We start from the raw sequence: 27,864 nt of genomic DNA on the forward strand, positions 1-27,864 counted from the left end.
GAGTTGCTAACAAGAATGAATGATGTGGTAACATAGAAAGGATTAAAGAAGAGTGGGTTCTCAATATGTTTTCAGCTCCTTTGGGTAAATATGCTCCTTGGTATTTACCCAAAGGAGTTGCAAACATATGTCCACACAAAACCTGCATGTGGATGTTTATGGCAACTTCATTCATTGGTGCCAAAACTTGGAATCAACCAAGAGGCCCTTCCATGGGTGAACTGATCAACTGTGGTCTATCCAGACAATGAAAATGACTAAAAAATGTCAACACTAAAAAATGAACTATCAAGCCATGAAAAGACACGAAGACACCGGAAATGCCCATTACTCAGTGAAAGAAGCCAATCTGAAAAGGCTACACACTATATGATCCCAAGTATATGACATTCTGGAAAAGGCAAAACTACAGAGACAGTGCGAAGATCAGTGGTTGCCAGGGTCTGGGAGCGGGGGAGCTGGACAGACAGAGCACAGAGGATGGTCAGGACAGTGAAAGTGCTCTGCGGGATGTTACAGTGATGAGCATGTGTCACTCATTATGTGTTTGTCCGGGCACATGGGATGTACACCACCAAGGGTGAACCCAAAGGTAAACTATGGACTTGGGGTGATTATGACATGTTCATGTAGATTCATAAGTAAAAGGAGGAAGGAAGGGAGGGAGGGAGGGTGGGAGGGAGGGAAGGATGGTTGGTTCTTAAAAACTATAATTTTCCTCCCCACCCCTTTACCCTAGGACACGACATCCAGTTTCTCTGAAACTGTATCCCCTCACAGACCACCTGGGGAAAATACACACCCTCTACCCAGACTGTTTCATAAATATTTTGGGAAGCTATAATTCAATCATAAATAAGGATTTTTCTAAATTAACCTTATGTCAGAGTATTTCATGGAATTCTATTTAGTGTACCATAGCCTACTTCAGAAGAAATTGTACCTGTTACATGCCATGTTTAGTTAACATTTTCCAAAGTCGAAATCTTCTGACCCAGTTCATTGGTTTCCACATGAATGAATGGCATCAGGGAAGCACCAGAGGTGACTTTGCTAGTTGTCACTTTTGACAAAAGTTTTACTCCAGATGCACTAAATAAGCAAAGATAGATTTGGAGAAAGGAATCCCTATACCACAGAAGGGCAAAATAAATTTAAAAAATGAAATTCCAATAAACTTAGCTAGGTGAAGTCAAGTCCTCTCCTAAATAAGGGTATCATAAGTTTTAACCATTAATGAGCATATACGTGCAAGTGTGTACGTGTGTATGTGTGTGTATAAGTATGTGTATCACCCTGAGTATAAAAACAAAAAAGACAAACATCTTACTCTCGAGGCTACAAAAACACCAGTGGGGTCACTCATATCTGTCTCTGCGGACTGTACCTTAAGGTGGGAACCGGGCCACTTCAGGCCTGATCTGCTCGTTTTGCTGACCTTTAACGACTGACTGCGTACGAGGCCCAGGCATGAGTGATGTGCAGAAAAAGCCTCCAAGAAACTCAGAACTTTGGAAATAGATACGTACCAGCAGAAGGAAAAGTACTCGAATAGTATAAAATGCTACCAAATGACGAAGCTTTAAAAAGAACTGTCAAGTTGCTTACGCTTTGCTCTTTTCCTTAAGCACATCTTCCAAACTGTTTGGAGGAAATCACGTTCCCAGCACAGCAGCGAAGCCGGGGGACTGGGCGGGCTGCTCTCTCCTCCCTTGAAGTGCAACGGTGTGAATGGCAGAAACGTCAAAATGCTCACCAGGAAGCCTGGGCACTGGGTGTCTGTCGCATTGGAGCCGCCTGGGACGCACAGTGGCAGTCCGGTAGCCCAGCTCCTCCTGCACGTGGCATCAGTGCTTCCATCCTAACTGCCAGGCTCCACAGCAATTGTGTGTGAGGGGGCTGTGCAGTAGGTGCATTTCAAAATTTTGCTCTGCATTAACAAGCTGTATCATGAACTCAGCTGAAGAAGCATTCCGGGGGAGGGGAGGAATGCATCAGTGACCTTGTTCTAACAGTGCTGCTCTTAGAACTGAGAAGTCAGGGGATGTCAAGTAACCACAAAGCCCCAAGGAAGGCAAGGACCACATGGGCAGGGACCAGGAGGCAGGGCACTGGGTGAGGCACCAGCCAGATTCGTGCCGGCCCGCCCCAGCCCACACAACCACAGCTCCGTCTTGCTGATGTATTCTGTATAACCTTCCTGGCAGTAAGTTTCCTTAGGAAGTGACATATGTGTGCTATTAAAAAAAATCCTTTGCCACATGCCTTAAGAAAGCCCTAATCATGTGGTTTTCTGAGTTTTGGAGCCTCTGTGACCCGGTGGTGGGCTCTTGTCCGCACTCGCCTTGCTTCTGCATCGTGTTTGCACTCACCTGCCTGGCTTAGTTTCCATAACAAATTGCCACAAACGTGGCAGTCCAAAGCAACAGAAATCTGGGGCCAGACATCTGGAGTCAGTATCACTGGGGTGCAATCACAGCAGAGGCAGGTGGCACTTTCGCCGGATGCTCCAGGGAAGAGCTGTTCCCGGCCTCTTTCAGTCTGGGGTGGCCGCCAGCACCCTTGGCTTGTGGCGTCTCACGTCAGTCTGCGGGGTTAGTGTGTTCCGATCTGTCTCTGCTGCATCTTCGCATTGCCTTCTTGCGTGTGTGTGTGGGTGGGTGTGGATACCTCTCTGCCTGTCTGTGATGAGAACACTTGTAAAGACGTTTAGGGCCCAAGTGGATAATCCAGGGCACTCTCCCCATTTCAAGACCCTTAATCACATCTGCAAAGACCCTCTTTTCCAAGTCAGGTACCATTTGCTGCCTCCAGGGAACAGGATATGGCTATCTCTGAACCAGTTGTCAGCTACCCCATGACCACATTTAGGGCCAATTTCAAGTCCAGAGAGCTCAGACTTATAACTGAAGAATTACTTGATCAAGGTCCCTCCTTTGGGTCTACAGGGGTTCAGCCTTGGCTCATTTTCTATCCTCTGGACTCTTGCCCCAATATCCATCTTCTTTCTTTTTTAAAAAGATTTTATTTACTTATTTTTTAGAGAGGGAAGGGAAGGAGAAAGAGAGAGAGAGAAACATCAATGTGTGGCTGCTGGAGGCTGTGGCCTGCAACCCAGGCATGTGCCCTGACTGGGAATCGAACCTGCGACACTTTGGTTCGCAGCCCGAGCTCAATCCACTGAGCTATGCCAGCCAGGGCAATATCCATCTTCTTCTAGCCCTGCTTGTATCTTATTAGAGGGTTACCTCCAACCAGAAAGCTCTGGTAACTAGAGTACAAGTAGGTAGAGATCACCACCCTTGTGGATAGAGAATTCTGGAAACAGGGAAACCTAGCTTTTAGTTACAGGTGAGTATGAAAATGTCAGCTACAGACTGATGTTTGTTATAAAACACAGAGCCGACACCGAATCCACAATCTGTGTACACAGCCGATGTCCCCAGTTCTGCCTTGGCCTCAGCAGGTGAGTGTCTGCATCAGACCTTGTTGGTTCCCACCACTCCTAGCACCGCGCTGGCTTTGCTTTGGGCCAGCGCAAATGAGAGGAGTGGTACCAGCCTCTCCCTGAGTCTGCCTCCTGCAGACCCACGGCAGGCTTATAGCTAGGCAGGCTTGGATTCAAACCCCGGCCATCGACTGGCCACATGATACTGAATGAGGTCATGAACCTTTCTCCCTCTGTAAAATGGGCATAAGAATAGTTGTTGATCCAAGTAGTTGAGAACAATAAGGAGAATATATCAGCATCTCTAAAACGTTGCCAAGAGTGGAGTAGGTGCTTAAAAAAACCCCCACTGTTTATTTCTAGTCTACTTTCACAAGCGCATACTGCTGCTTTGACTGGCAGAGCAGCAGGCTGTCCAGTAGCTCTAAGAAATGCTCATCATCCCGGCTGACTCTTCCCCAAGAAGGACCACCAGAAACTGCAAGGGTGCGCACAGCCTAGCGCTGGCCTAACCCCAGAGCACCTAGTTGTTCCCGGCAGAGGTCCGGCGAGGTGGTGGTGGGGTGGCAGCACTGCTGTCCTGCCTCGACAGAGGCGGCTGGCTCTGCTCCCAGCCCACCTCTTCCCTACAAGGACCCCTGGGGAGAGACCAGGCCTCTGACTCGGAGGTGAGAACGCCCGGCCCCTGGGTCCCTGCTGTTCGAACCTACAAGATGGTGACATGGCTTGTCTTCCCCGGCTTGTCTGGACTCTTCGTTTCTTTACCTAGTTCCTTGGCATTTATCACATTCACCCAGCACTTCTTTAGAATTCAGCCTGTCATTTGTTTGATTTGTTACACCAACTAGTTGCCTCCTGTTAAACTAAACTCTTGGTGTGTCTTCTTGGGACTGCAATGAATGCCTGATGGGATCTACGACCTAAATACACCCCTGTTTAAGGTCACTACAGAATGAATATACTCCCCAGAATCCATCCTTCCTCCTTTCCTTCCTTCCTCCTTTCCTTCCTCCCTTCCTTCCTCACTCCCTCTTCCTCTCTCTCTCTTTTTAGACATAAACACCTCATAATAACATCCAAGCCACCTTCTAGGATCCCAATATCTTCGACCCATAAGATTAACAGCGAATGGATATCTCTGTTACAGTGGTTCCAACCAAGGGTGGCTTTGTCCCCCAGGAGACATTTGGAGACATTTTGATCGTCACAACCTGGATGTGGGGGGTGGGGTGGGGGCAGGGACCAACAAGCTCTAGATAGCTATAGACCAGGAGCACTGTTAAACATCCTATAACGCACAAGACAGACCCTACACCCGACAAAGAACTACCCGGCCCCAAGTATGATGCGCTGAGGTTAAGAAAGCCTGGCTCGCACATCTACCCTTCCGACAGCCTTCGAGGCAAGTGGGCGCTGGGATCTGAAGTGTCAAGTTGTCTGCATGTGGCTGTCACCCTGGTAAAGTGCTCTTAGGAAAGCCAGACCCAATCATTGATGGACTTTTGGGTGATCTATGTAGCATTGTCTTCAACAATGCTTTGAGGCTTAGTCTTACCAGATAACTAAACACACAACACACCAGTTTTGTCTCATAAGAAATACTGCTCTCTGGGAGGAAAACGCCCCCCACCCCACAGCCTGCCAGAGGCTCCCACACACAGCCACAGATGCCCAGAATAGCTTTCCCACCTTTATTCTAATAACAAAGCCCCAGCCCCCCGCCCCCCGCCCCCCACCCCCTTTATTGCTGAGCAGTGGCTACCGTTAAATCAGACAGCGTTCCAGGAAGGCACACAGAGCTCTGGCCGCTGTCACTGCTTACCTGGGGGGACAGTCCTTTTCATAGCACTTCTTCTGCCTCCCATTGGGCTGTGTTTCCGGGTCACAGAACGTAGCTTTCACCGTGCCATGGCCCTTCCTCACGCAATGGGCAGTCTGGCGGCGGACACCTGGGGGGCGGGCAGAAAGGTTCACACACACTGAGTCCTGAGCCCACGTGTTCAGTGGCAGGCCCCTGGTCATGTCAAGAGATTATGCTTATAGCTGATAGGAGAGTTGTCTGTATTTGGTTCTTAAAGTAGCAGTGAGAACTGGGACCTCTTGTTACCCACACTCAGGCTGCAGTTGGCGATGGACAGAAGGACCACAGATAACACAGGCAGACTAACGTATACAGGCTAGCTGTGGAGATAAGGCTAAAGTACATCTGCCAAATAAAAAACAAAGTGAGATGTAAGTAAGGGAAGTGTACATCTCCAGGCATCACAGCACCATCGCCACATGATTAGTTTGGGAAAGGAATAGAGGAGTAGGGACCTTTCTATCAGTTGGAGTTCATAAACTCTGAAAGATAGGAATAAAATTCAAAACAATGTTGTGAAGTTTCAGAGGTTATGTGTTTCAGGCGGAGGGTTTTGATGACACTGCTGCCTCTGGAGACCAGGTCGGTAACGTGAGTAAGAGAAGCAGACTGGGAGTGGCAGGCAAAGCACGCTCATCTGTGGGCGGGACTTGACCTTGGATATACAATACGAGCTAACTCATGCAGTGCTTGCCTTGTCCTGGGCACTGTTCTAAACCAGGGTGTGTGTCTCAGACAAGCATGAACACATAGAAAATATATTACCTATTATCGGTTACAATATACACCTAAAATCCCACAACAGCCCAATGAGGTCAACACTCTCATGATCACTATCTGACAGGTGAGGAAACTGAGGCACAGTGAAGCCCCGTAGGTTGGGAGAGGAGAAGGACCGCTGGCTTTGCTAACTGGGATGTCATTAGCAAGAGAACTTGGAGGGGCGGCCAGTGTGTCATAGACTGAAAGGTAAAGGGACAGTGAGGGAGAGAATCACCCGTCATCCCTCTTGAGAGAGAGAACCCTTCAATGTTGAATGTGAGACGTGGGGTAAGGCGTCTGAAGACTGAGGCCCCTGGGGGACAGAGCAATCAGCCTGCAGAAGGCTGCCACCCTGAGCTCTCAGGACAGTGGGCTGTGAGAGGGCTTGTTGCGTCCAGAACTGCAGAACTGGAAAGGCCAGGAGTATACCAATAAGACGGCCACCCCCTCCCCTTGCTGGCAAGGGCAGGGAGGGGCTTCCCCCAGCCACACCGCCAACAGGACCCGGACTACAGCCGACCCTCCTTCACGAAGCACCATGGCCTACCTCTCCTGAACTTGGCCCAGCCCAATAGCCCAGCATGGCGCACGTACTCCAAAACCAGTGATGGAACCTCACATCAGAGGGAGTCGCAAACAGTTAAGTAAATCCTTTAAAATGAATCATCAGCATGTGATTGTTAAATCAAACAATGTTTTATCTTTTTGAAAAGAGAGGTAACCTTTCAACCACACAGGCTTTCTGAACTGATAGATGGCGTGTTATTCTTCTTTTGTCATGTAAATCAACACTTTGGACAGCCGGAAGCAACACTGTAAAGAGAACCGTCATGGCGCCACGTGTGAGCCATTGTTGGGGAAGTCACAGACTCCTGGGGAGGAGTCGTAGACACTGTGAGCGGAGGAGTCTTAGCCACTGAGACGGAGAAGGGCTGGGGCCAGCAAAGCTGACATGGATCTGCCACTGTCGCATAGCAAAACAAAAAGCTCAGAGACGTAGAAGCTTTATCAAAACTCTGGGTAGTTTGGCAAACTCTAGATGTCAGAAAATCAAAGAGAATGACAAGGTGACTCTAACGGTTTGGAAACATCCCCAAAGGCTTGTTTCTGGGCACGAATAACAAGAAGTGTGCTGGGGGCTCCTGACGGCAGAAGTAGAAAAGGGCACAAGGTATTAAGTAAAACCCCCTGAAGAACACGTTAATGACATTGCCTGGGTCAATCCGCTGGCCCAGCAGTGAGATGAGCAGGCAGACTGGCCAGGCAGGGACTGTTGGGTGTGTAACAGGAAATTAACCAGGATGTGTCGGTTCTCAGCGGGCATTGATGGTCCTGGTGACCAGGACTCTTCTGGCCTCCTAGCCCGTGAGCTCTCACATGACAGATACAAAGTTAAGCCCAAATTCTCCATGAGGCCCCCCACCCCAACAGCCTGACTCCTCCCACGTTACAGAAAGGCACTAGCTGGCCAGTGGCATCTCTTTCAATTCTAGTGCTTGTGGGTTCACTCGGCAAAATGTAGTCTGTAATTCCATTCCATAACACTTTCTGGTTAAATAAATGTAACAAATACGTAGAATCCAAGGGTGCTGGGTTTTAGTCTCTACTTTTCATTCTACACATCATGTAACTAACTGGAAGAAAGTGACAAAGACATTCAGAGCCCGTTTGAAGGCGGGACGCTGATTCCGGGGAGTGTCTGGCAGTGTAAAATCTATAGTCCATGAAGGGACACCAGTGTTAAAGTTTAATCACTGGAAACTTTAGATGAAAGGATTCTAGTTAATACAGTTGTACGGTTTACCTAGAATATGGTTGTTAGCCATTGTTGTCAGAATGGTTCGAAAGTACACTAGTTCACATTGCCTCAGTGGCAGGTCACAGTTTCCAGTGATGGCTGTAACAACAACCTCTCTTCCAGCCAGTTCCTTCCGCAATGCGACCATGCCATCCCTCCATCCAGGCAGGGGTGACTGGCTACCCTGTCCTTGAACCAACGGCGGGGAGTGAGGTTGTGTGGGCTCAGAGGACAGGTCATAAAAGGCCATGCAACTTCGGTCTGATTCCTGAGGCTCTCTCACTCCTAGGATGCTCCAGCTGCCAAGGTACAAGAAGCCCAAACCCTGGGAGGAGGCCAGGCATAGGAGCCCCAGTTGACAGTCCAAGATAAGCCCCGCCTTTGAGTCATCAGCCCAGCTGCCAGTCACGTGAGGGAAGAAGGCTCTCGGTGATTCCAGTCCCCCGGCATCTGAATCACCCCCAGCTAGGTGAGCCTTCCTAGCCAAGGCACAAACATCCAGCTGCGGAGACACACCATCCCCCCGTGTCCCGTCTGAATTTCTGGCCTACAGAATCATGAGCACGATAAAATGATGGGTGTTTTATTACACTACATCTAGGTTGGCTTGGTAAATTGCAGCTATAACTGGAACAGCACTCAGCGAAGACCAGCCATCTTTTTTTTCTCCAGTCAGGATCCAGAGCTGCGATCCAGCTTGGCTTGCTGGCAGTCTAACCACTATTGATGTTACTGGTGTTTCACCTCCTCTTCTTCTGTGTTATAGTTTTGCTGCTTGTCCCTCCAGATCCGCTCTGCCCCTGCTCTGAACCCTGGGACACTGATCCTAGGATCGCTGTGGCTTCTAGCTGGGTTTGGGAAATGAAGACTCTGTCTCTTCGGAGAAATGCTCCTTTCCCTGACGTCTTCAGGCCCGGGGTGGGGGCCTCATTCGATCCGCCACCCTTGACTGCTAATGGGCAGGGGTAATGAACTACCTTTCTCTGTTTCTCTAAACACCACCCATACCTTTGAAAGTAGCCAAGGTATTCAGTTTGGGTGTGCCATATTTTTCCTGCAGGGAACTTGGACTGATAATGTCTCCTTTGCAGTAAAAAATCCCAAACATTAATCTTGAGTGCCATACTCACTAATTTACTCTGTAAACCAGTTTCTAGAATAACAGAATGTTCTCTTGGCACAAGACATTATAACACTGCCCGTGAAAGGGTTAGAATCAAGTTATCTTTTTAAGATCAGCAATCATGACGTAACATTGCAAATGCAGGAAGCGCAAAAGATTAGATTGAATTGATATGACCTTGACCTCTTCCTGGAAATTAAAGAAAGAAAAATAATGTTGGCTTTTAATTTGGCTTGCCTTTTATCGCTTTCTCTTACACACTGAACACAGCCGAAAAGGAAATGTTGGTTAATTAAGGATGCCAGCCAATCAATATGTTGTCTCAGCACTAAGTTAGCTGCCTATCAGGAAGTATTTCCTTGAAAATGGTATTAAGTATAACTCAATTACATTTCAAAATATATGGGAAGCAAATTCAAAATGTGATTCTCATAGGATTCTGAGCTTCTCCATGTAGCAATGAGAATATCACCATGTAGCTATAAATTTTTGGAAAATTTTCTTGGATACTGGAAGCAAAAGATCAATTAAGAATTTTTACTTTTAAGACCTATCTTCCCATACCCCTAAGCCTGGTGGTATTGAGTGGAAATTCTGCCTTGATATAAGAAAAAGTTCCTTATATCCAAGGAAAAAAATGCACAGTGGCATAGCTCTTCATATTCCCAACTGAATATTAGGACTTTAAAATAGAGGTAGTCTATTATGTAATTAATGCATTTCATATAGGAATTTCCTTATCCAAAAATGGTTTAGGAAGGGTATGGAAAAAACAACTGAAGACTTGGCTTACTATAATGACCTATGGCAAAAAAATTGCAGTATTTCCTATTACATCCAAAGATTAAAGATACTCAAAGCACTGAATATTTAATCATATCATGTGAAAGAGATTCAAAGTACTGCAAACTCAGTCTTTCAAATACTGACAAAGAACGTGATATCCTTCTTTATAACCCCTTAAGTGAGTATAAATAAAGCAGTACAAGTTAAATTTTACATGAGCACATAAATCATAATGTTGAAAATTTATAATATCTAAAAATATACCCTAAAACTAGGTGTCACATTGATTTTAATAATGTGAGATGATAATAATTCTGTGGATCAGTAGAGGGCACTGTCACTACAATCGCCCTAACGATACAGAAGTGACATTCACTGTAGAGGAAGAAGGGATGAGTACCGACCATCTTCTTGGCAAATCCATCCTGACTCTACCAACTTGCGATGTCAGTTCTTAATTCTGGCTCCTTGACCCCTTCCCTTCATCTCTGATTTTCTTGATCAGTGAGTTTTCAGATCTAACCTTCATACGGTTCAGTGAAGGGAAACTTGAGTCTCAGCACTACCAGAGCTAAAACACATTGAAGAGTGTGTGTGTGTGTGTGTGTGTGTGTGTGTGTGTGTGTGATCAAGAGCCACAACGTCAATATCAACACCATCGCCATCAAAACCAGCAATGGATGAGAGTCTTGCTGAGTGATAGCAGGCCTCTCGCTAGCCTTCTCCAGCCTCAGTTCCATGAGGCTGCAGTACTCGCAGGCTGCTGTGAGGACGAAAGGATGCATATTCCCTGACAGGTACATGACGCACCCTGAGTTCCGGCACAGTGCTTAATGCCTGTTAGGTCCTTGAGAAAAGTTTTTGAACCTGAGTCTGAAGTCTCTTTGTAACCCACTCTCCCCATCACCGGCATTAACTCCCCCACGTCTGTTTCCTACAGATCGTGAGATCAGGGTTGGCTTCATGCTCTGACACCAGGGACCAGAGCAACCCACCTCCTCAGCCCTCACACTCCCATGATGCCACCTCCTCACTGCAACCGACTGAGCTCTTAGTCACACATTTCACGGTTTTTTCTAGCTCAAAAGGACACCACCACTGACTTCAATAAACGCAAGTATTAATGGAAAATCAATTAAAGTTTCATTTTCTTATTTTCCATTGCTGAAAGCCACACATCTCAAAACAGCAGGAAGACTTCATACAAATAGTTTTTATCCCCCTGAAATCCAAATGAACTGATTACATAAATTGGCTGTCATGGTCAAGGATAACTCATAAAAAAAGTATAAGAAATGCTCAAACCAGAGCATTGCTGGTGCCTGAAGGAGGCTTAATGAAATTAGGCAGGACATGGTTCTGTTCTATGAAAGATCCGTTTTCAAAATTTACCACAGTCAAGAAGTGCTTTTCCTGCTCATAAGTCCCTCCTGCAGCCACTGTGTACAGATCAGAGAACACACACAGCTAAGATCAGAGGCCTGAGAATCTCACAACATTCACGGGTTCAGGAGAATGCAGGCAGTCAGCATTTTGCAGGGGACACTGAGCAACACCAGCCTTCACAGAAACAAATTGAGAAATCCTGATTGAGAAGTAAGTGCATTTGTTAGAGAGCAAAACTAAGGGCCTGCAAATAAGGGAGGGACTCATCTCTGCTGGCCGCATGGGGTGAAACAGGATGGGGCTGAGGAGACCAGCAGAACAACAGACCATGAGATTAGCCACCTTGGAAAGATTTGCAATTCATGGTTCCCCATGCACGGAAGTTGGAAGTTGCCACTCCATCCTAACAAGTAAAATGCCAAATAGACTGAAAAATCAACAAGTCTTCGTGAACAGAAGAGAAGAGAGGGCCAGGGGGCCAGCCGCTGTGGCTGAAGAGATGGGCCGTTGAGTAGGAGTCACAGCTCCAGGGAGCAGAAACCACCACAGGAACCAGAATTGCACCAAACTGTTCATGTCAGATACTGAACTGCTGATCCAGAAAACACAAAGCAGGATAAATATTTTAAAAATTATGCACACCTAGGCATATCATTTTTAAATAACAGAAAATCAAAGCTAAAGAAAAAGTCCTGAAAGAAGCCAGAGGGGAAAAGCATTTTTCGGATAAAGGAACAAAGTCACATCTGACCTCTAAGAAATCACTCAGGGAGAAGAGAGCAGCGTCAAACACGGAAAGTGTAGAGAGAAAAAAACCCACCATTCTAGAATCCTGAACCCTGTGGGATTATCATTCAAAAGTGAAAGATAAGTACTTTCTTAGACAAACAAGAAATGGACAAAACTCACTGCAAGTAGACCTGCCACGCAAGAAACGTTAAGAGATTGATTTGAGGAGAAAGAAAGTAATATTGATCAGAAACCTGGACCTACATAAAGAAAGGAAAAGCATCAAAGAGGCAATAATAAAAATTTTAACTTTCTTTACTCTGAATTGATCTAACAGTTTGTTAAAAAATAATAATGCCAATGATGTATTTGATTATGTATGCTTATATGTATATCTTATATATATACATGCTTATATATTCTTATATATAAGTGACATGAATGACAGAAGGACCTAAGGGATGGGAGGTAGATTATTGTAAGGTACTCATACTGCCCACAAAGTGGTGCAGTGCTCTTTGAAAGTGGATTTGGATTGGCTGTGAATGTATATCGCAGACTCACAGGGCCGTCCAACCCTTTGGCGTCTCTGGGCCATACTGGAAGAAGAAGAGTTGTCTTGGGCCGCACATTAAATACACAAACACTAACAAAAGCGGATGAGCAAAAATAAGGTTTTAAGTAAATTTATGATTATGTGTTGGGCTGTATTCATAGCCATCCTGGGACGCAGGAGGCCCACAGGCCATGGGTTGGACATTCCTGATAGGACAAACACTAAAAAAAAGTTCAGCCACTCCGGCTATGGATTCTCATTAGTTCATTCACAAAGTACAACAGAAAGGTTATCAGATCGCCACTGTGTACCACTTGAAGTTTGTTTTATATATTTATGCAGATGTTAAACTCCTCATTCCATAGCATGTGCTTGAACCCATCTCAGTAAGTCCTTCTATTAGCTTCATGGAGTCCTACATTTAAAACAGCGCCCTCTAGCGATCGTCCGGACTTGGTCGGTCCCCCCTGACAAGTACAGCGGATGAAGTCAGATGGACCAGCACCGCCATGAGCGAGCACGCTTTCAGAAAGTCAAAGACAGAACTGACTCTGGTTTCCCGACGAGGTGAGTTCTGCCTCCCAAACATCAGTAGGCGGTCACACGTCAGGGTCACAGTGGAACATGTGTCCTAGTTATGATTGCCCAGCTTTATCGGTGGCATGTGGACAAACCTCAAACTACACGGTTACTCTGAGCCTTAACAGGGGCACCGTCAGATCAACCCGGCAAGGACCAGTTTCGGTAAACCTGAGTGTCTGTTTTACACGCATTTGTTTCCAACACACACCATCTAGCTTCCCAGGCAGCTGAGAAGAGTCTGACAGTCTCTAGGAGCTTGGCAGGGAGTTTTTACATTCCTCTTTTGCTGGGACCTTGGAAACGTTTTCCAGGGAAAGAGTATAAAACTAAAATAATACAACAGTAACAATAAAATATTTGCCTTTTCCTACCAGGACACAACGTTCCTCACACAAAGGGACGATGAGAAACCCGGCAGGGAACTCGGCCAAGTGGGGCGAAGGGGACTCAAAGCTCAGGGCGGCGCGGGGAAGCGTGCTCTCCCCTCTGTGCAGCCATGGCTGTCCTCACAGACTCGAAAATGCAGGACGGAGGCGACCACAGAGCACAGAACTGGAAAAGGTCACGTCCAGAAGCGATGACCCGTTCTCTAACAACAGTGCCATTACTATGAATTTTATAAAAAACAGGGCATTTTGTATGTCATATATCACAACTGGCAGAGTTTTGTGTTACTAGAGATGCAACGGGGCAAAACTGTGGCTTCTACACTTTTTATGAACACGCTCTTGAGTTTTTGCCAAAATGCTTTCTCCTTGAACAAAGAGCGTCCCAGAGAGGCCCGCCTCTGGGTCCAGCCTTTTCTGCAGCTGTCCCTTCACAGACAATCCACTGGCTGGACTTCCGTGGGCGACCTTTCAACGGGCAACTCAGGTGAAGTTGTTCAAGAAGCCTTTCGTCCCGGATGGTAGCACGTGTCATTCCCTTCCCTTCCAACCCTTCCCGAAGAACGGCCAGTCCTAAGTCCCCCCAGCACCCCTCCAAAGCCACACCCCAGGGATCGGGCAGGAGGGCGGGCAGACGGGGCTGAGAGGACCGAGAACGGAGACGAACGCGGAGCAAAGACCGCAGCAGGTCTGCTCCGAGGGTCCTCTTGGCCTTTGAGAAGTGGGCTATGGAAAAGAAGTTGGCTTTATGACATTTAGCTAAATGTACAACGTTGTGTTGCCACCTACCTTGTAACATGGATTTATAATCTAGAACAAAGGTAATAAAAATGTTCAAATAGTCAAACTAAGGAAACAGCATCTTAGTGAATTTATGCCCACATAGCCTTTTGCGTCAAAGGCGCAATAGTCATACATAAAATATAGGCTATAGGAAGTACTAAATAATAAAATATAGAGATATAAACAGAGAAAACCAAAAAGAAGCAACACTCGAATGTAGGTAACTGCCCCCACAGAGGGGCGGGCAGGACGGACGCGGAGGGGCCGCCGGGCTCTGGGCCAGAGCAGTCAGCGGCGGCCCTGTGCTGAGCTCCAGGGAAGTTCGAGGGCCCCCAGTGCCCACGTGAGGAGGGAACAAGACTGTCCTTGTCGTCACTGAGTTTTAGAGCCTTCACCGTTGGTGAGTCTCAGGCCCAGGAAGGCGGCAAAACAAGGACACGGCTTTTCACCCCGCTGCTGGGCCAAGTTGCCTGCCGCCTCCAGGACGATTGTAACATATCTCCAACGTCCCTAGGAGCTAGCAACGCTGCACGACCCTGACTAGTCCTGCCCTGAAATGAGGTCTCGGTGTGGTCAGGGAAACAAACCTGCAAAAACACTAGAAAAAGTGGGTGCACAGGGAAAGAAGGGGGGAAAGGGGCAGGAAAGAGAAAAAAAAAGACAAAGAAACTGAAAGGACATCGCACCCCAATCAAGCCTGTGAATTCTAATTCCAAAATATGTAACCAGTCTAATGCTAAGGAAAGCAACAGAATAATCACAAGAGGAACTCATTCTGGATAAAACAGAGTTGACAGGGCGGTGCTATGAACTGAGGGTCGGTGTCCCCTCCAAACGCATACGCTGAAGCCCTGACCCCGGTGTGAGGGTATCTGGAGGTGGGACCTTCGGGAAGCAATAAGGGTTGGTTTAGGTCACGAGGGTGGGGCCTCACGACAGAATGAATGCCCTCATAAAAAGAGAAAGGGACACAAGAGGTCCCCTGCGCTAGCTGCCATGGGAGCATATAGCAAGAAGGTAGCCAGTCATCTACAAGCCTGGAAAAGGATTCTCACTAGGAAGTGAATCTGCCAGCACCTTGACCTTGGACCTCCCAGCCTCCGGAACTGAACGGGAAATAGATGTGTGTTGTCTTGGCCCCTCGGTCTACGATAATCTGGTACTGCAGCCCTCGGCTGGCCAACACAGGCAGTCTGACAAACACTTTTCAAATAAACGTCTTACTGCCTCAGGGCATTTCCACCTAGACCTCTCACAGGCACTGTCACCGGACATGTGTAATCACAGATTCTGCTTCAGGCCTGTGTCTTGTCCCGTGGTCCACGTCTCAGTGGTGAAGGACAACGCCATGTAGCCAGTGACCCGAGGGAACACAGCGGTGTTACCCTTCAGCCTTCCCCTGCGCTCAAATGCCGGCAGGTAAACCAGACAAGCGGGGAGTCCAGTCCAGTCTACATCCTAAATATCTCTACATCGGTACGCTTTGGCCACCTGGTCCACCTGAGCTCTCGTCCAAGCCACTGTCAGGACTTTCCGAGACCACAGCAGAGGCCTTCTCTCTCTGTTCCCTCGCCTCTGCTAGTCACCTCTGGGGGAAAAGGGAGGGGTGAAACCAGGGGTGCTCTTCCAGTGCTCCGTGTGTTTCCCTTGGAAATGAACACGGAAACAAACATGATGAGACCTGACAAAGCTGAGCAGTCCATACACGGGAGTTCGCCACCACATTCTCCCCTTTGCTGGGGCATTGGAAACGTTTTCCAGTGAAAAAGCATAACACTAAAGTAATACAGTACCAAAAGTAAAATAACACGATCACTGTTACCTGCTTGTCATCCTTTTACTAGAAAATCAATCTGGTATAAGTTTCTTAACATTATCATAATTTGTCTCCTTTCTGAAACTAAAAATGCCACCTGCAAATTAACACGAACGAGATCATTGTTTTACATGGATGGCCAAAAGATGCTCAGCAGGGGGAGCTGACGGGAAAGGAACTGGTTAAGGAGCTGGAATCTTGCTTTGTCTTGCCAGTGAAATGTAAGGCATCCATAAACATGAGAGCTATGAAGATTAAATCGCACATGCAAAGGCACCCACATTGTGGTGTTAAGTGAAAACACGTGTGTGCAGGTACATAAATACTTCCACATGCACACCCCATATACACACTCACGATTAGAAAAGAGAATACCGAAAGGCAATAAACCAAAGTCCCAAAGTGCATGTGTAAGGAGGGTGGCTTTAGTTTTCATTTTTCAGGAATGCATTTAACTTTCATAATATAGAAAGTTTTCTCTTAAAGGAAAGAAAATACATCACCAAGTGCAGCATTTTAGGCAGTCTTCCATTTTTATATGGAGCGGCGTGTGTCCCGCGTGAAGATTAGCGTTTCCTTCCCTGAGTTCGAGAGCTGCGACAGGAGACAGGCTGCCTGTCTTCTCTGCCAGACCCTGGGGCTCGCTGTCACTCAGAGGCAGGGTGGGTGGATGGACAGGTCCTGCTGAGGTCTAATAACCAGAACGATTGTGGACCGAGTAAGCGGAGGTCATGCTGAAGGGCTAAACTGGCTGGATTCAAACACAATGCTTGACACACATTTCGTAAGGATGTCTCTTGTCCTGGCTAACTGGGGATGCATCTCTGTGGTCACGTACACATCGGCCATTTATCCTGCATCTCCCGTGCTCTGACATATGCATGTGTAATGCAAGGGTTCATTCCGTGCTGAGGTAGAAGGGGTTGGGGGTGGGGTGGGTGTTCCCCTGTTTTACTGCGGGGTCCCTGCCCAGTCAGGACTGTCTGATGTCACTCCTTTGTGTCCCTGGACAATGACTTCAGCCTAAAGCTTAATCCTGGGCTTCACCGAAGAACAGAAACAAGGCCATGAGAAATCGCAGAAGTATTTCTAACAATAGTCCTGGTGACTTCATTCTGCTCATAACGTTGCTCCTCAGGGAAATATTTTTCATCAACTTCTTTTATGCTTAAATTGCTTTGCGTCTGCATGGAGCCTGGTCCTCCTGGGCAGTGGGGGCGTGCAGGGGGGAGGGGGTGCAGGTGGGAGGGACCTGTGGAAACACTAGATTAGAGGCAGCGTGGTGGGAGCAGCAGGACTGACTCTGGATCACTCTGACTAACACCTCTTGTGGCTGCTGCCGCAGATGGCGCAGATGGTACCTTTGACCCAGACAGAGTTTTAGGACTTTCAAAACATCACATATTTTGAAGTGAACATATGGTATGATGCCTGTGATTTCTGAAACTTAATGCTTGGTTTTCTGTATGGCAGGAAGGAAAGGAAGACGTTGGTAATACAAAAAATTGTTTATAAGGTCGATGGTGCATGACTCATTGTCTGTCTCTAAACCTCTTTCCACAACTACCTCCTGGGGTGGGCAGTGGGAGGGGGTAGGAGTGGGGGGGGCAAGTCAGCCCGTGGTGAGACAGAGAACGTGAGACGGAGCGTGTGGAGGAGCGGACTGGCTCCTGCAGGCCCACTCGCTCCTTCACTTCTACTCCCTTTGCTACACCGCAGACTCGGGCACTGCACGCTGCAGCTGCTCTGGTTTCACAGGCAGTAGTTACAGGCTAGAGGCAGAAAGTTCCAGGGCAGACTGAGACAAGACCCAAAAGGACGAAGAGAGGCCGAGGCGTTCTCATACGGCACTGACTACTATGGAAGTCCTCCGAGTGAGTGGCGGGCCCTGAGCCCTGCCCGCGTGGGCCTTGGAAAAGAGCACGTGGCCCCACAGCTGACCGCGTGTGCTCTACCGACTCCCCACGCCTCTCTGAGTTGGCTCCTGGCCTCTCTCTGCGGTTAGATCCTGTCCGTAGGACTAAGGCCCAGCAATGAAAGGCGAGCAGAAGTGACTGGTTCCCCTGTGAGGCCAAGACCATCCATCAGAGGCAGTCTCTGCCTCTTCCGTCTCTCCCTCCCCCGGTGGGGCAAGCCGGGAGCCACACACTTCGGATACGTGAGCTCTGAGATTAAGTAGGGCCACCCAGCCTGCGTCACACTTGGAATGGGTTAGAAATAAATCTTCACTATGTTGAATTCCCGAGATTTCAATTTTCTTTGTTCCTGTACCAAAACCTATCCCATCCTAATACTCGCCAGCAAGGAATCTCCCCTGACACTTGACTTTGTGAGAGAAACTACTCTCCTAGTGAGTCTGGCAGAAGAAAAAGAACGCTGGGCTAGAATTTAGGTGGGTTTTTTTTTTTGTATTTGGCCATAATTTATACTGTATCTTCGGGCGGGCTGCTTGCCTTTTGTGGTCCTCGGGCCCTCAGCCAGAGCAGTGCTTGTGTTTAAAAGTCTTTCTGTTTGGCTTTTTAAAAAGACGCATAACCCTTCCGTTAAACAAAACGTTTCATGAAGGCCAGGCTATAAAGCTGGTGAGAGAAGAACTGTCCCTCTATTTAGTCCATGAGCTGCACAGTTGCTCCCCCAGGGTCCCCGGGTCCTCCCTACGGAAGCCGCAGACTCACGGGCTCAGAGGCAAACCGTGGCCTCAGATAGCCCCACGGCCCATTCTGCAGCTGACGCGGGCTCACGGTGCAGCAGCTGGTTCTCACCTGTCCCACAGGTAACACTGCACTCCGTCCAGGGGCCATACTGCCAGAAGTACATCAGCTTCTCCACGTCGTTGTCCACGCCGTCTTTCCGGATTGTGTACTCATACTTGATGCCAGGGTTGGTCACCTGGAATAGAAGCTACAAGGCCAGAGAGCGGTCACGCCAAACTGCCACGACTTTACACGGAAGACCACAGTCACATAGAAATACTACACCATGTGCATTGTCTTAAAGCAGTTACAGACACATTCACTGGAACAAAGGCCAGTGCGTGAACATTCCTCCACCTCTACTTCCCCCTGTACATCTACATCCACCTGTATCTGTGTTTGATCTGCTCAATTCTATTTCTTGGCTGAATTCCCATGGCATTTCAGTTCATGGAAACAGGAAGGTCTAACCACAGAGAGCTGCTCTGAGGGAACGGCAAGCAGGCTCTTTTCCGGCAGTAGGCTGGTGGGTTGCCTGTGCCTTGTGCACTCAGCAACCTTGTGATTGTGGGTGAGCTACTTCATCTCTTTGTGCCTCAGCTTCCCCATTTGCAAATGGAGGGTAACAGTAGTACTACTGATAGGGTGCTCATGAGGGTTAAACAAATGAACAAATGTAACGTGATTAGATATGATCAGGACAGTAGCTGTTGTGTAGTTAGTTGGCACTCAGTAAACATTACCTGTTATTGCCGTTGCTGCCTATGACGCCTTTCTCTAGCCCTCAGACTGCTTAGCTATTTTAAAGTATACAGTTCTGGGATAACAATAATCAGGGGTTTTAGCCAAGGCATACCACACTTGGGACCATCCCCTCACTTCCCTCTCCTGCAGGTAATCTACCTACAGCACATTTGAAATGAATTCATCTTAAACTTGGAGGTGGTGCCTTGGTTGCCCCATGGGATGGGGGGTTCTTCTATGTAAATATTTTCCCATGTGGACAGATGAGATATCTGGTTTCCTGACATTTATGAAACACAGATGTGAAGCCTTGCCCTCTAGCTTCTGTGAGTGCTCTGACCCCGCCTCTGAAAGGACTTCCCTCTAATCTCTAACACTGTTAGAGCTGACTCTCTCTCAGGCCATCTGTCCTCCCCAGCCCACCTTGTCTCCGCTGGTTGTAAGTACTGTAGCCTACAAATCACTCATGACTTTGAAGAACAACACATCCTACATCCTGACCCCTCCTTCCCCCAAGAGTTTCGCAAAGTGAAACCTTTTGCCTGCGGACAAGCATGTGAGACCACGTGAAATAAGCACATCAGCTCGTCGCCACTGCTGGGAAGCTGCTTGGAAACCCATGCCAGACTGACACAGACTGATGGCATTTCTCCTGTACCCAAGGAACACTCACCCTGAGAAAAACAGCCTGTGTCGACCACACTGAACACTGAACTTGAACCTCCTCCCAGTGGATGTTTTTAGGGCCCCTGGCATTTCATTACGGGGGTTTGGACAATTTCTAGGCAATAAAGGATTAACAGCACAAAATTAATACGTTGCTTCCTCCCTCGTTCCTTGCTAGAAGAAGTTTTAAGGATTCTTAATTCATGTCTCCTAGCAAATACCTTGGAAAGGAATATTAGAAACTTTCTCACTGACGTGCATGTCAGCATTTCCTTACTTCATTACCTGGATCCACACAGACTCGTTGGTGGGACCTGTGGCCATCAGCTTCTCCAGGTCCCCCTTCCGGTCATACTGGAAGACGGTCCCCGCCAGCTTGTAGTTCCCGTTCCACTGGATAATGAAGCCTCCGTTGAGGTAGTATTTCTCAGGGTCCTCACTCCTGATGGCCAGAAAGTTTCCAGCTCCCTTCACCTCCATCACCCGTATGTCCCGTGCTCCTTTCGGAATCAGTCCGATGTCAACATAACCTACGGAGAGAGGAGGCAATGAATGAAAGGGGCACACTAGCTTAACTGAACGCATCTGCTTGATCGTCACCATTCAGCACCCTTGCCCTGCTCCTGGGTGGCCACTGGGGTTGGTAGATGTACTAACTACGAAGAAATTTAAAGAGTTCGGCCACGAGCAGAATTCTCAGGAGCTCTGTGACTCGGAATGTAAACGGTTTTGTGACGAGAGGTAAAATAAGTACAGACTGCACTCTGAAGAAGCTTTTGTGGTTGGTCCAGCATTTATTTTTCTGTGATTTTATGTTGGTTGTTCAGGATTTTATGCCCCTTAGCTAGCTTCCCAATAGCATCTCTGCTCTTTCATTTGTTGCTGCTACGTCCTGTTGCTCATCCTCATTGCCTGCAAGTTAAAGGTGGATTCTTCGGGGTAATTTCATCGTAACTGAAATTCATGGTGAGAATCCTGGAGGGAATCTTGGGGTGACTGCCACCCTGGTGCTCGTGAATACAGCTTGTGATGAGAAACTCGTCTCTGAGCACAGCTTTTTAGAGCGCTAGACAATTCTATTCATTAGAAACAGTTTTTTTCTTATTTTTTCTTAGGTTTTGCTGAAATAGGAACTTACATTTTACTCTCACGTGTTCTAATCCAGCCTTCTAAAGAAGCAGAGGGAGCAGGTGAAGGTGAGGGAAGGAGACCAGACTTGGGGTAGTAAACACGAAATACAACACTCAGAGGATATGTTTAGAACTGTATACCCAAAACCTATATAATTAACTAGTGTCATCCCAATAAATTCAATTTTAAAAAAAAGCACAGAGGACATCCATATAAAGACGATGGTCCACTCTAGCCAGTCTTCTTGCTTGCTGGTTATCACAGCAGGAAAACCAGCAGGGAGGAAAGGAACTAATGCGTAAATGTTCCCTCTCCTTGCCAGCCTCCACACACTACACTTCACACACTCGTCCTGTTCGTGCTTCCTGGGAAGCACCAGTTCACTAACGCGACAGAATGGAAGGAGTGTGGACTTCGGGGACGGTGCTGTGAGAGGAGGACTGGGTCATGGGGTCAGACCGGTTGAGCTCTAGTTTCTGTGCTGCCACAAACGAGCTCTATGACATTCGTCGACTTATTTAACATCTCTGAGTGTCGTCTGCACAATGAAGGGGCCTGAATGAGATGCTGTCCAATGTCCCTCCCAACTGTGCTATTCTGCTCTTTTGCCCTTGTCCCAGCTAAACGTTACTTAGTCCTTCAACCTTTCCATGAAAGACATGGTTGTAAGGCCCTGATCATCCTGGGTCTTCCTTCTCCACGGAATACATACCAGGTTCCTCAGCCCGACAAGCCAGCCCTCATCTCTGTCACCTGAAAGTGTCCTGACTGCTCCCTCTCTCTCAGACACAGAGTAGCATGGGGTCCTGGCAGCCCGACCAAGGGCTGGCCAGCAGGAATGCCTTGCTCAGAAGCTGGGTGCAGGCCACAACCTCAGTTCCAGTTTTCAAACTGGCAGCTGTGATCTGGAGGAACCAAATTGTGAGTCTTGTATTAATTCCATTTGGCCCTCACACTCTTACCTGAGATGGGAGGTTCACGCTACTAACTTATAATGGGCCCAGTGAGAATATTTATCACATGCAATTGAGACTCATATAATTTTTTAAATGCCTGGGAAGCATTGCTACCTGCAGCTATTTTCTGACTTAGGAGGTTGCATGGCTTCTCATGCAGAAAACCAACTGGCTACCACCTCATCCCTTGTTGAAAAACAAATGAAAAACAAAAGAAAAATTTTTTTAAAAAAAGAGAGAAAATAATTGGATAGAAATAAAACAACAAAAGAGCTTGCTTATTATCTTCCACTTAAGAGAGAAAATCCAAAGTTATAACTGTTTCTCATGGGCAGATTCTGCCAAATCAAAAGGGAGGTATTTCAAAATTTAAAATGAAAGCTTTAAAAATAAAATGAAAGCTTTCAGTGATGTAAGTGCTGCTTCTAGATAGTGTGCAGACAGATGATGTGAACTGAAGCAGATTTAGCCATGAGCAAAGGTAACACATATTTGCACAAGAATACCCAGGAGAAAGCCAAAGGATGAAAGTAAAGGGATGTGGAGTTTAAGAAGAACCATGAGAAAATGCCCCCCAGACTCCCTTGCGTGTGACAGAAAAGCCCACCATGGAGAGAGGGGGGAAAGGAAATGCACGGGTTTCCCTTTCCCTGCACCCCCAGTCTTCTGCGTCAAAGATGATTACAGTTCATAGTTTATTAGGTTCTCGAACAAAATTTCTAATGCATACACATTTGTTTAAACAAGTGGGATTGTAATGTATGAACTACTATTGCTTTTTAAATTTAAAGTCTTTTCATATTTTTTGAGCATTTCAACAACTGCAAGAATGACACAATCTCATTTACTGAACCAATGTCCTGTTAATGGATATTTGGGTGGAAAGGAATGGCAACCAATCCCCTTATTTAAAAAATGAGGAAACTGAGTTCCCAAGAGAAAAAAATCTATAGGCTAGGCTGAGGGTATCTATACCTATGACCAGGGTTTACTAACCCTAACCTAGTGTTTTAATGGGAGAATGTGATTGGTAGAACAGAGATGAAAACAAACCCTTGTAGGTCTCACCCTCGTGGGCCTTCTTTACAGAAATGAGAATCACATTAAAAAGTTGCAAAAGTGAAGGGTTATCAAGGCATTTACTGTGCTTCGAGAGAAGGTGTTCAGGGTTAGTGAGACTATTTAAGAGTGATGAACACATTCCTCCAGCAAAATCACTTTTCTTCCATCTTCCCCATTTTGAATTCTTTCAAGGTCACAACCTGTCTATGGCCAGACCACCCTGAACGTGCCCGGTCTCATCTGAGAGTCATAATCTGCTAAACAAAACAAAACAAAACAAACAAACAAACAAGAGCAGCCATCGCTCTCGCCCTCCAGTCCCAGTCCCCTGCCGCTTCAATGATATGTTCGTGTGTTACCGGATCCTTCTTTCTGCTTAAACATCTTCCTCACGGTCTGGCAGGCAGAGCCGTCCCCCAGGCACACGCCGCAGCGGTCCTCCGTGGCGTTGGAGTCGATCTCGTAGTCACAGCCGACCCTCTGTGGGAAGAGAGGGTGGGGGTGAGTGACACAGGCAGGAGATGTCACACCTGCCTCGGGCCTTTGACTGTCCCCCCCCCCTTCACTCTCATTGAGATTGGGTTGGGGGCAGATACAAGCGCAAATGCTTCCCTTTCCTGGTGCAGCGGAGAAACAGCCAAAGCAGCCACTGAAGGTAAAGGCAATACCTGCTTAGAGCAGCTACAGGTGCGCACTGGGTGGCCCTCCCCTGAGTCAGGGGCAGAACGGAACACAGTTCCAAATGTCCAACTATGACAATGTCTCGGAATCGAAATGGTGGAGTGGCAGGTCCCTTTGAGATGGGCAAACCTCATGCCCCTCCTCCCTACGGGGTCTTCCCAGGGGTGGCGCCATTACTCCACCCGCAACTGGGTTGCTCAGTCCCTTTCCATTCCTCACCGGGTGACTCTCCCTGGCTCCTGCCCAAGGACAGCAGGTGAACCAGCAGCCGTCTGGGCAAGGTTAACGCTGTGACCACTCCAGCTGGAGACAGGTGAAATCTCCAACCTGCAGAGCCTCCTGTGACTGCAGCCCCCACTGCCACTCACACTCAAATGGACCTGTATCCCAGCCATTCTAACCTCCAGCCACAGAGGATGAGCTGGCCATTCCTCCTCTGAGCCAAGGACAACCTTGCCCTGTGTGCTGGACCGAGTCTGTTCTCACTGTTCTTTCTGTCACTGGGTCCTCCTGGATCATCACCTTTCCCTCTCCACTGATTCCTCCTCCTCGGTCCACGCACATGGCCGAGCGTTCCCCACCCTAAAGTTCCCATTTGGAAAAGGTGGGCATCAGCGTTCGGTAGCATCAGATACAGAGAATCATGAACTTAGACTGAAAGTCGTGAAACACGGGGGATTCTGTGGAACCTCTCTGTGGTTCGTTTTCCTCCACGGCCCAGGCTCCTAACCACACGTCAGTGGTAAAAGAAAGGGGAAAACCCATAGCACATTCTGTGAGTCAGATTTTTCTTTTCTGTCTGGGAAGAATTATACCCTATAGTTCTTTTCTCTCTCAAAGGTAATTATTTTCCTTAGTTTAAAGCCATCTCCGATCGACTAGAAGGGAGAGCAGTCTGGGTTACTGAAGACTCCCTCCCTCTGCCAGCTAGACAGAGGCTGACTGTCGCGGACAGAAACAGCTCCACGCCTCTAACGCCTTTCGGTCCACAGGCCACGCTCCCTGAACAGGCTGAGAAACAAGTCAAGTTCTAAGAGATGAAAACACTTACTCCTGCGAATCACCATGGAAAGAGAAGAAATTTCCTGGGTGTGAAGCCTTCAGGGGTCAGGAGTAAAATGCCAAACCTTCGCAGGGGATAGGCTTTCATGAAGCTGGACCATCCTCTAGGGGGGTGACCTTCACAAATCACGCTCCTGGTGACCCCCTCTCCTTCAGGGACTTGGCATAAGCCAGGGAAGCTTAGCCTGAGACACACTAACTTGAAAGTGTCTTCTTAGAATCTTTACCAAAAGAGGATTGATTTCTAAAAATGTAAATGATAAAGGAAAGAAAGGCAGATATGCGAATGCGGTGAGCCCGCCTGTCCTCCCTAGCAATGGGGGCTGGGGCTGGGGCAGGAGACACCCCACCCCCCAGCGTGCCGTCCCCAGCACACGCGGTGGGTTCTCACCGAGGCCGTGCCCCTTACGATCAGCACTGAAGCAAGCTCACAACGGAGGGCCTGTGCAGGCTCCAGCCTGCCCTCCTGGTTGCACAGCAAACATAAGGGCTCTTGGGAAAATAAGTAGGCACCACTCTCCTCCTCCACGCCCTGTGCTCGGGCAACGGGGCCAGAGACTGCACTGCCTTCCCGTCTCCGCAGAGCCAGAGCGGCCCCTGCTGCCCCCCAGCGCGGGCAATGGCGCCCGCATGGCTCTTCTCTGAGGCGACTTGGGGGCCAGACAGCCACCCAGGTGGGCAGCATTTTGAAAAAGAAGAAAATCCCTTTAATTTCCCATCAGATCATCATTTCTTTCTTTTAAAAAGTTTAATTGGGATTGAGCACGGGCTGCGAATCAAAGTGTCGCAGGTTCGATTCCCAGTCAGGGTACATGCCTGGGTTGCGGGCCATGACCCCCAGCAACCACACATTGATCTTTCTCTCTCTCTCTCTTTCTCCCTCCCTTCTACTCTCTCTAAAAATAAATAAATAAAATATTTTTTAAAAAGACCTTTTAAACAACTCAAGAGTGGCCTGGTATTCTAATATGCCAATAAAAAAAAGTTTAATTGAGTGTAGCTGATATACAAAATAATGCAGGTACGTAATGTGTACAATTTGACGAGTTTGGACTTACACAAACACCTGGGAAACCATCACCACAAGGGTAATAGATGTATCCATCGCCCCCGGACACTCCCTCATGTCCTTTGTGTGTGTGGGGCGGGGGGGGTTATGTGTAAGAACACTTAACAGGAGGTCTATCCTCTTAACAGGCTTCCATGCGCTCCATGCAGTACCGCTAGCCACAGACACTATGCTGTACAGCGGGCCTCTGGGACTCACTCATCTCGCCTCACTGAAACTTGGTGCCCGCTGGCCAGCAGCCCTCCATGGTTCCCTCTCCTCAGCTTGGCCACCACCATCCTATTCGCTGCTTCTCTCAGCTTGGCCGTTTCACATGCAGGTGTGAGTGGAATCACACAGCATTTGCCCTCCTGCGACCGGCATGTCGTAATTAGCGTCGTGTCCTCAGGGCTCATGCATGTCGTCACAAATGGCAGGGTTTCCTTCTTTTCCTAAACTGAATTAATATTCTGTGGGGTGTCTATACCACATCTTCTTTATCCATTCATCTGTTGACGGGCATCTGGGTTGTTCCTGTATTTTGGCTATTAGGCTACAATGAACACAGAAGTACAGATATCTCCTCGAGATCCTGGTTTCAATTCTTTTGAATATACACCCAGAGGTGGATTTTCTGGGTCATATGGTGGTTCTAGTTTTAGCTTTTTTTTGGAGGAACCTCCACATTGTTTTCCATAGTGGCTGCCCCACTGTACCTTCCCACCAACAACGTACAAGGGCTCCAGTTTCCCCGCATCCTCACCTGCACTGGCTACCTTTTGGTTTCGTTTTATTTTACAACATCCATCCGAACAGGGGTAAGGTTCTATCTTATTGTGCGCTTGGTTTGTGTTTCTCTGATGTTTAATGGTGTGGAGTGCCTTTTCACAGCTTGTTGGCCATTTGTACGTCTTCTTCAAGAGATGTCTGTTCAAGTCCTTTGCTCACTTTTTAACCCGGTTATTTGTTTTTCTGCCATGGAGTTGGAGTTTCTTATATGTTTGGATATTGATCACTTATCATATGTATATGGTTTGCAAATATTTGTTTCCCATTCTATAGGCTGCACTTTTATTCTGATGACTATTTCCTTTCCTATCATCAATTCCTGATGCTTTCATTTGGACTGAGGAGTATCTTGAGTATTAGGGAAATTAGGTCCCAGTCTTTCTCCCAACCTTCACCCCTATGTTCATGAATAATCAGTAGGTGTTCTTGCTAATCCTCATTTTGGCTTGTAACACTGTTTTACTTGTAAGTTCTTAAGTAACTAAGAACTGGCACCATGCCCTAATCCACCTGGAATGTCCTCATTTCTTTCTACAGTCCCTTGGCAAAGGTAGAGACTGGAAGAATGTCTGGTTCTACAATGAGTCTGATTCCCAGCCAATGAAACTTTAAGTGTCAAGATAGTTAGGAAAGATTCATGCTTAACTGAAAAGAACAAGTAAATGGTTTTGCCATTTAATAAGTGAGTGAGACAGTAGCAATAATGTAGTTTCCTCACCATACATTTGAGGGTCAGAAGATAGATAGGATCTAGAATTCTGGAGCAAGACTTGGCCCAGAGAAATCGATTTAGGATGTTCAGTATATCACTGAAATGGCCAAGATGGCCTCATGAGAGGACAAAGAAGGTTCTGGACAGTTTCTGAGAGGAATGACAGGGCAGTTCACCCAGGACAGGTGGGAAGGTTGTCCTACAGGGGTGAGGACTCAGCGGGGACTGAAGATACTGACTTTGTTAGGGCACAAATGCATGACGTTGACTTTTTTGTTTAAAGAAATACATAGTAGTGGGCTGA

The 27,864-nt window shown here is 47.5% G+C and overlaps 1 protein-coding gene across 1 annotated transcript in view; it reads right to left on the bottom strand.

Annotated features, from left to right (window-relative positions):
• ADAMTS12 (ADAM metallopeptidase with thrombospondin type 1 motif 12) overlaps positions 1 to 27,864 on the bottom strand; it is a 206,474-nt gene that overhangs the window by 41,651 nt on the left and 136,959 nt on the right. The window contains exons 14-17 of the mRNA XM_045848252.1: positions 23,628 to 23,748; positions 20,405 to 20,649; positions 18,779 to 18,917; positions 5,271 to 5,397 (exon numbers count right to left, since the gene is read on the bottom strand). Of these exons, the coding sequence (XP_045704208.1) occupies positions 5,271 to 5,397; positions 18,779 to 18,917; positions 20,405 to 20,649; positions 23,628 to 23,748 (632 nt within the window). The remainder of the gene's footprint in view (positions 1 to 5,270; positions 5,398 to 18,778; positions 18,918 to 20,404; positions 20,650 to 23,627; positions 23,749 to 27,864) is intronic.

The sequence above is a fragment of the Phyllostomus hastatus genome, unplaced genomic scaffold (genome assembly GCF_019186645.2).
Source record: "Phyllostomus hastatus isolate PE091 unplaced genomic scaffold, TTU_PhHast_1.1 phas_contig_58, whole genome shotgun sequence".
Classification (NCBI taxonomy): domain Eukaryota; kingdom Metazoa; phylum Chordata; class Mammalia; order Chiroptera; family Phyllostomidae; genus Phyllostomus; species Phyllostomus hastatus.